The 9,184-nt window shown below is 47.0% G+C and overlaps 1 protein-coding gene across 1 annotated transcript; it reads right to left on the bottom strand.

Annotated features, from left to right (window-relative positions):
• Nucleotides 1-646: 646 nt before the first annotated feature.
• Nucleotides 647-9,184, bottom strand: CALM1 (calmodulin 1). The gene is made up of 6 exons (XM_029237561.1): nucleotides 8,941-9,184; nucleotides 6,110-6,140; nucleotides 4,803-4,946; nucleotides 2,301-2,407; nucleotides 1,734-1,869; nucleotides 647-1,551 (listed from the first exon to the last, which is right to left on the bottom strand). Exons 1-6 carry the CDS (start codon nucleotides 8,941-8,943, stop codon nucleotides 1,523-1,525), a joined length of 450 nt encoding a protein of 149 aa, XP_029093394.1. The 5' UTR covers nucleotides 8,944-9,184; the 3' UTR covers nucleotides 647-1,522.

Below are 9,184 nucleotides of genomic sequence, written 5' to 3'. Positions count from 1 at the left end.
GCTGGGAGTTTTACTTTCAACTTGGGAGCTAGCATTAGTTCTACTTGGGGGGTGGGGAAGCAAAGTCAAGTCAACCTAAAAAAAAAAAAAAAAAAAGTAAACGGAGTCTAAGGTAAGTATAATCATAAATTAAAAACTGTGAATCAAAAGGTGACTGGTAGTGTCTTTTAGGCATGAAAAGCCTGGCTTAGAAAAGTGACTGCTTCTACCACACACAGCGAGGATTGAATTACAGACACACTAAATCATGTCTTTTGCACAGATGGTCTCAAGTAGTTACATAAAACAGGTAATCAGCAGCACAATTGATAAGAACCCCTAAATACATGCTTGAGAGAAAGTGGTTTTTTTCCTTCATTTAGAGCTCTACTGCCTGAATAATCATTAAGTTACCATAATTCACTTTCCCCCCTCCCCCCGCAGTGAAAATACAAGTAGACCTACATGTCCATAAATAAGATGAAGCAATCGGTATCTGCTTGGTTTTAGGCAAGGTCTCAGGCTCAACAGTTGGTGCCGGGATTTCAGGAGGGAGGGAGGGAGGGAAACCCAATGCTGGGCTGTGGGCATTTAAAGGTACACTTGCCTCCCCTCCAACTGCCTTGTCCCCGTTTAGATCTCAGCTTTACAAAGCATTTAACACCACTTTAAGTTAATGGTCTTTTTATTGGAAAAAAAAAAACTAGCATTTACAACTTGGAATGGACGTAAATTGTAATTTCTTGAACAGCAATGTTGATGGTTGTGCTGAAGTCCACAGCCACAGCCTACTCTGCTGGCTCCAAGTCATGGTTCGGAAGGTTTTAAAAACAGAGAGTCCAAAGATGCTCCCTTGATAAAGGTTTTTAAAAATTTGTATGAATGGTGATAGCCTGACACCCACTCCGCTCTAGCACAATGCAGACAAGGCTAAACCAACACACGTGGGCATGCCACCAGGGTGTGTCCCGGTCATGACAGGTAGGGGCACGGGGGAGTTACAAGAGGGCCATCCTGCTAGTGGGGCTATGCCTGGACAGTTTCTCTTCCACAGCATCCTGAGGTAAACCAATCTTCAATGTCTGTTTTCAGTAAACCAGCTATGACGATTTATGGTAACAAATTGAACTAGAGCCCCTTTGAATAGGCTTTGAATTTGTTTTTTTGTTTTTCATTTTTAATACAAACGCCTGACTGCGCTCAACTGTCAAGCTGCATGCATGAAAAACTGGCCAGCCCGGACAGTGTATTAACCATGAGCGGACGGACCTGCCAGGTGTCCACTAAGTGCTTCCTTATCATTAAGGTAGGACAAGTATTTATATCGGAAAACTGATGTAGCTTGATCTTTAGGGGACAGGACCACCAATCGATACATGCAGATTTTGTGTGTGTGTGGACAGAAGGTACTCTTGACATTCAGTTTTGCTATATAGAAACAGAATGAGTAAATGAATTTTTTTTTTTTTTTTTTTGCAAGAGGTAAGTAAAAGATCAATTTGATTCTTCTAGAGGGGGGAGAAAAGGAGTTGAAAGTAGGTCTTCATTTTGCAGTCATCATCTGTACGAACTCTGAAAAGACAAATAATCGTAACTTTCGGTTATCTTCAAAAGCAGCCTTAATGAACATAACATCTCTACTCTGCATAAGGAAAAAGAAAAAAAAAAAAAAAAAATCTAGTTCGAGTAGCTCACTTGTTTATAGACCCTAAAGGGAAAGCCGTAAGCTAAGCTACGGCAGCTGGGTGTGCTACCTTCGTAGTTGACTTGTCCGTCTCCATCGATATCTGCTTCTCTGATCATTTCATCTACTTCTTCGTCGGTTAGTTTTTCTCCTAAGTTCGTCATGACGTGACGCAGCTCTGCAGCACTGATGTAGCCATTGCCATCCTGTGAACATTCAGCAACTGTTACTGGTAGGGACTCCTAGTGGTTCGGTGTGGGCAAGTAGGCCTTTGACTTAATTAAGCCCCTCAAGTTACTGCCAACTGTGTGTACGTCGGCAGTTCTCCATCTCCAGTTCCCACGTCTACCCACTAAACACATGCCGTCAGCCAATGCAGACACTGCAGGGGCTTTTGAAAAGCAAACAGAAATTGAAAGTCACAATCAAGAAACTTGGTTCAAAATCTCTCTACTATTTATTACGTTTACTCGCATCTGATAAGGTTACTACGATAAGTCAGGATATCTGAAAATGAGATTACAGAGGCTCAGGCAGTTAGGTAAGTGTTCTAACTAGAACAGAACGTTAAAGCTTTTAGAAATGACAGCCAGAAAGCCATATTTAAGTACAGTCTGCAATGCAGACGCAGGGTTACCTTGTCAAAGACTCGGAATGCCTCGCGGATTTCTTCTTCACTGTCTGTATCTTTCATTTTTCTAGCCATCATAGTCAAAAATTCTGGGAAATCAATGGTGCCATTACCTCAAATAAAAAAACAAAAGCTCATGTAAAATAAGCGCTCCAGTGACGCTACCCTGGAGTGATAGTTTTAGAACCACTTTATAGAACAGTAAGCATTTGCTAGGACAAACTGGTAAATTGTTTTATTATGTTCAGCCATCTTAGGTTTAAACTATTCAAATACTTCACAGGGCAATTTCATGTGACTCACATAATTCAAACCAGTGATCAGTGCCCAGGATAGCACTTAATGATGCAAAGGAAAATGCGCATACAGACTCTTGGCCACTGAAGGTTTTGTACAGTTCAAGAGGAAAAAAAGCCCATAGCAGTGCAAGCTGAATCTTTCTACTCCCAAGGGAGGCACCTGAGTTTGCCTTCCCCAGAGTTAGGGAGGTCACTCGGATCTAGCTCTGCCTGCACTAGCGATGCTGGTGAAGGTCCATAATTGGGCCACCAGGATACACAATGTTTTTAGGAAAGAAAAGGATTATGAGCGGGAAAAAAGTTGACTTTGTTATGCCAGGGACCATAAAGTGTTGCAAAGTCTTCTCCAGGAGGCATTTCTCAGCCACATTATGGTAAGTCACCTAATCATTTTCTCCCCAACTCAGTATCTTTATTTCCCATTAAGGGCAAAAGTGTTTTCTCAGCTCAGACTATTAACATTCAGGAAACTGTCAGAAGAATCTGTTTTATGGCCAGTATTCCAAACAACTCCTCCTTTAAAACCAACAGCTCAATGAACACCCCAAAGACAAGTCACCAGATCAACAGTGTTACTTGAACTAAACAAAAACAAAAATTAAATTAGAAGAAAAAAGCCTTACGTTAAGTCACTCATTTTCACCAGTACCTTTAAATCAAAATAATAATTCAGAGATTCCTTCAAATCTATTTAGCCTCCAAAATTTTTAAACATTATTGACATTCACGGAAGACAAAATTATTTGAAATGCTCTCTTACAGCCACACGGCCATGTCCTTAGGCATCATATTTATTCATTGTGAGTACCAGATTCTATACCTTGAGACAACTTTCCCCACCTTGTTCCATAAAACCCGAGGGCCTAATACACTTTGCCAGTCCCCAAGCAGTTTCCCCGGGGCTTACACAAAACATGAGAGCGCCACCCCACGTTCCCAGATGGCTGATCACCCTCAGCAGTCAAACGAGACGGAACTATGAAAAACCTCTTTTTCCAAATTACTAAGATGAAAACAGTCTTTAGAAGTAGTTCAAATGGGGTAAAACCATTGTTAAAGAGCTGACCCAAAACCCCTGCTTCTAAATGTGTATGACCAGAGAAGTGTAATTCCATTTTATCACCTTATGACATATTTTTAAATGGCTACTATCATGCCAATCATCAAGAAAGTAGTCTAGATCCAAATTGTTTATTCCTACCTCTTTTCAAAATTTACTAATGTTCTACAATGTCTGTAGATTTGATTAATTTACTTCAGTTTATTAAATAAATTAAAATTATTAATTTAATTGATATTATTTCCAAAAAACGTGTTTTCTTTGGGGGGGGGTGATCAAAAACGACTTACTGATAGAAGTGCCCAATAAAAGGTCTACTGTCCACTGTTCTGGAGTCCAGAGGAACGAACAACCAAATGGTGACCAACTGCTGGAGGGGTTATTGCTTGTCCCTTCTGGCTCCACATCCTTCTACTAGCTTCTATAAATCTACTCCCTACAATCATCATGCATCCCACCTCCAAGCCTCAATGATCCTCAAAATCCTCTTCAATAAACACACTGACAGGGCTTCCCTGGTGGCGCAGTGGTTGAGAGTCCGCCTGCCGATGCAGGGGACACGGGTTCATGCCCCGGTCCGGGAAGATCCCACATGCCACGGAGCGGCTGGGACCGTGAGCCATGGCCGCTGAGCCTGCGCGTCCGGAGCCTGTGCTCCGCAACGGGAGAGGCCACAACAGTGAGAGGCCCGCCTACCGCAAAAAAAAAAAAAAAAACAACAACCATACTGACAGCTCACACTGTACTCACTTCCACATGTTAACATCTGAGAATGCTCTTCCCCTACCTCACTTGGGTTTTTTCTCCTCTTAGAGACAATAAGCTTTTTTAAAAGGTCTACGGCTATTTATTTTTACTTTCCCCATAGGACTCAGTGCAGACTCATGGGCCAGTTGATAAAAGACTGAGCTGCAGGTCATGGCGAGTGGAAAAGAACAATACTGTGATCCGATCCAGGAAATATTCTAGACAGTGAGCAGGGCGAAAGGCAGGCCCGTAATCTTCTATTTTAATTGTCAGTGGCTGTAAGGAAACCACAGAAGGGATCTTTGCACGTTTGCCTTGATCTGGGGACCTGAAAGACAATCTTTAATGTCTGAACTTGAATTACACAACGCTGGCATTCGTTCATAGTTCTAAAGCCCTTACCATCAGCATCCACTTCGTTGATCATATCCTGCAATTCGGCTTCTGTTGGGTTCTGACCCAGTGACCTCATGACAGTTCCAAGTTCCTTTGTTGTGATGGTGCCATCGCCATCTTTGTCAAATAGGGAGAAAGCTTCCTTGAATTCTGAAAACAAAAGTTTACCTTTTAGAATGAATGTCTCCACCCAACCCAGCCACAGCACGCCCTTTCCTTAACTTGCCAAAGCAAGCCATCCAAGTTGTGCAAGTTAAGAGAAACTGCCTGCTCTTTATCTGCTGAAACAAAGATCACAGCAGTTCTGTTGGACTGGCCTTCACACAGTAGTCCATAGAGCAAACGTCATTCCTGGTAACCAGTTCCATAAAGCCACAATATTCTCACATAAAGAAGGCTAAGCTTCAACACACTTAATTTAGTCCTAAGTCCAATCTGACAAGTGAAGATTGGTCCACATGTTCCTTTATGGTCCCTTCCTGTTAAATTTCTACAGCCACAAGAACTCCCCGTTTCACAGCCGTAGGAAGAGGTGGTTACCAGAAATGTACAATCCCACGTAACCAGTGTGTTCTCTCTACATGGCATTCAGAGTATTTCAAAGGCATTCCTGGTTTCCTAAAGAGAAACCATCTCAAAAAAGTCCTCCAGGGGCTTCCCTGGTGGCGCAGTGGTTGAGAGTCCGCCTGCCGATGCAGGGGACACGGGTTCGTGCCCCAGTCCGGGAAGATCCCACATGCCATGGAGCGGCTGGGCCCGTAAGCCATGTCCGCTGAGCCTGTGCTCCGCAACGGGAGAGGCCACAACAGTAAGAGGACTGCGTACCGCAAAAAAAAAAAAAAAAGTTCTCCAGGGAATATTAAAAGCTAAAATCTAAACTAAACCATTCCCTTCCCAATTATTACAGTGGTTCTGACACTTATTTCCACCCGTTCCCATTTAGAATAGCAAGTACAAGCTTTCATGGTGAATTACTAAAAGACCTATGGCATAAGAATTCTAAACTACATTTTTGCTACATTTTTATAGCAGGCTCCATGCAATCTCATTATATACAAAGCCTGGCACACCGTGAAGCATAGTCAAATACTCCAGAGTATAATAAGTGGGTATTCTTAGTTCTACCTCCTTTCTCATTATCTCCAAAATGCTGACAAGGAGTAACACTTGACCTAAATATCTCTGCTTATCGTTTTCATTTAAGTAAATTCTTAGAAACCTGCTCAGACTATAGGGGGAGGGGACAGAGGAGTCACCAGAACTGAGTCTGCCTAGTTCCGGTCTACTGAAACTCCCTGCAGTCATCAACTTACCAGCAATCTGTTCTTCGGTCAGCTGATCAGCCTACATAGAAAAAGAAAAGGTTATAATTCAATCCACCAGAGTTTGATCGAGGTCAACATGGTTTTTCCAATTACACTTTTAATAGTGATCTTTCAAAAATCAATCTCAAAAAAAAAATCAGCTGTTTGAAAACTTCAGCAAAGTCATTTAATAAAAACAATTAGAATAAAGGGAACCCTTTACGCTATTTTAAAAACAAAGGATGGCAAAGGAAGTGACAACATCTCATTTCGGGTTTTCTTCTCTGGGCCTATGGCTATACGCTCTGCAGTCTAACTAGGAAGGGTCAGTTCATAGTTTGAAAAATGGCACCTCTAGTGGCAAAAGGCCCACTGCATCGGCTGCAGGGGCAGGCTCTGAGAAAGAAGAGCGCCACCTACTGCACCAGGGGTGCCACAGTCCCCGCTTCCATCCAAGAAGGGACCCAGCCTGCTGCTGCTGTCACCGCAGCCAGGATTGGGTCCAGGGGCAGACTTTTAGTGCACCTTGCGCATTGCTGCAGGCACTCCAAATCTCCAAACTGGCGTTACATAATGTCATTGGGTTGGATTAACAGGCTTTTATATCTATTTTATGAGATACAATTCAATGGAAAAAAATATACAGCAATGGGTTATCCTACCAACTTCATTTCCATGTAACAAGTGCTTTCCAATCATTTAAATTAGGCAGCTATTTGTTAAAAGCCTAAAATTTAGAACAGCTAAATGCCCTTGGTCAAATTATCCTGATTCAGGAGGCAGGAAAAAATGGAACTGTCCTACAGCTGAGCTGTTAGAAAACTGCAAAAATTAAGTACAAAGAAGCTACATAATAATTATGAGACTGTGCCCTCCCTGTTTTGGAGAGGAACTATTAACTTTGTTAGAGAATATTTACCTACTTTATGGATGACGTAAGAGCTGCTCATAATAGAAATACTTGACTAGAGGTGGTAACGGCCACGAAGGTAATTCTCACTTGCATTATTTGGCCTCGGCAACACTGAACCTGTGCCTCCAGCCAGGGGAATTCGAGATCTCAAGGAGAGCTAATATGTATTTTTATATTAATGAAGGACGCCTAATGAAGCCAGTTCCAGAATAAGTCCTATTAGAAAGCTGACGGCATTAAGTTTATTCTAACTCATAAGTGAAAACTTTCACAATAGGAATGATGTTCCAATATACTGATTTATATCAGACACTTATGTTTTCAAATTAGAACTGGGTCTTCCTTCCTTTCTAACCCAGACATAGCACGTTGGTCTTCTTTATACCGAATGAAGGAGACACGATGATTTACGTAATGCCAGGGCAATGTCTGTCTTGCACAACAGGAAGCGCTGCCACACCTCGCAAGAGAAGCTGTCACCTCACCGTGGAGACAGTCTCACCTCGCCGCAAAATTCTCGCATTAGAGTGGTTATCGAGAGCATCAGCCTTCCTCGACAAAGAAATACACGCCGACCACCGGACCGCGCTGGCCTTGGGGGCGAAGGTGCGCTGAACCTGCCGGGAGCCACCTCCCCACCCCGCCAAGCCAGAAAACGCTGTGGGTGATGTCAGCCCTGCCCGCCGAGAGAGGAAAGGGGCTATGGAAAACAGCCAGCGAGGCGCACAGCCGCATCTGGCAATCTAGAGGCTGCAGAGAAAGCGGAAACGTGGAGGGCATCTCCCTTCGGACTGGGAAGTGGCGCGGGGCAGAGAAAACGCCGGGCGAAGGGCCGGGCAGGGGAGCGAGCCCCCAGTGCAGGCGGGTTCAAGGGGGCGCCGCCCTCCCAGGCCAGGGAGACCCCCACTCCCACCCCCAACCCCACCCCCCGGCTGCGCGGCAGGCGGAGGCCCAGTCCGCCCCGCGCCCCCCACCCGCTTCTGCTCCCCGAGGCGGCGAGCCCGCCGCGCCGCCACCGCCTCCCAGAGCAGAAACTTTGCGTCTCTGCTGGAAGCCGAGCCGCGCGCCAGCTCCCTCCTCCCCCGCCCCAATTAGCGCGAGCCGAGCGCCTCCCTCGGGAAGGGACCTCCTGGTGTACCAAGGCTCACGCACGCCTTTACTGCCGCACAGGGTGGGGGGCTGCAGGGGGGCGAACCCGGGAGACACGAGCCCCGGCCACACCGCAGGGCCCCGCCCGGGTTCAGGGCGGCCGGCCCGCCGCTTCCGCCCTCTCCGCCCCCCACCCCGCGCCTTCCTGCCCCCACCCCACCCTTCCCCGGCTCCTTCCTTCCCAGCCCACGCCCGCGCCGCGCCCCCCGGGAGGGAGGAGGAAAGAGCGCCGGGAGAGAGCGCCCAGCGGGGACAGCAGTGTTGGGGGAAGGCTGACGGCGCCCCCCACATCCCGGCAGGAGCAACGTGCGCCACCGGCTCGCTCCGGCCCATTCATTCTCCGCTGCCCGCCCGCCCTGCTGCCTGCGAGCCAGGGTCTAGTGCCCGGCCCCGCCCGGCTCCCCCGCCCCCCGGGGCAGAGGCGAAGCGCTGCGGGCAGCCCGGGTGCGGCGCGCTGGATGCAGTGGTGCGGACTGGGGGAGGGGGGTGGATGCAGATGGCTCCGATTCAGCTGGGGCCAGAGCCCCTGCCCGCGGACAGCCCACGGCCAATCCCAGCTCCAAGACGCACCAAAATTTAAATGAGGATCCCTGGCCGAGGAAACCGAGATGCAAATCCGGAATGCATCCTAAACCGCACCTGCTGCGTAACACCCAGAAAAGAAAAAAAACCCAACAAAAAAAAGAAAAAGAGGAGAAAAAAATAGGCTGAACTAAAAATTGGGTAAGAAATCATGGGCCGGCAGCTGCTACGCCGGCGTTTGCCACTCCCGACCTACCATGGTGCGAGCGAACGGAGGAAGAGCAGAGAGAACAAGGGTGGCTGCACCTGCGCCGGGGCTGTGACCGCAGGGGCGCCTCTGCTACTACTGCTGCTGCTGCTGCTGCTGCTAAGGCGCTGTGAGCGCTGAGCGCTATGCCACCGCCACCGCCGCCGCCGCCACCGCCGCCGCCGCCGCCCAACTGCGTGTAACGGCTCCGCGTCCGCGAGACTCCCAGCACCACTGTCGAAGTGCGAGCCTG

The sequence above is a fragment of the Monodon monoceros genome, unplaced genomic scaffold (genome assembly GCF_005190385.1).
Source record: "Monodon monoceros isolate NGI ecotype Baffin Bay Population unplaced genomic scaffold, NGI_Narwhal_1 Super_Scaffold_21, whole genome shotgun sequence".
Classification (NCBI taxonomy): domain Eukaryota; kingdom Metazoa; phylum Chordata; class Mammalia; order Artiodactyla; family Monodontidae; genus Monodon; species Monodon monoceros.
This window is presented reverse-complemented; position numbering and strand designations above follow the sequence as displayed.

What these genes read in the sequence shown, in the direction of transcription:
- CALM1 (XM_029237561.1), bottom strand. An exon ending in GACCGAAGAACAGATTGCTG is followed by an intron (nt 4,947 to 6,109) that starts GTAAGTTGATGA and finishes TTTTGTTTTCAG; the next exon opens with AATTCAAGGAAGCTTTCTCC. An exon ending in CGGACAAGTCAACTACGAAG is followed by an intron (nt 1,552 to 1,733) that starts GTAGCACACCCA and finishes TTGTCTTTTCAG; the next exon opens with AGTTCGTACAGATGATGACT.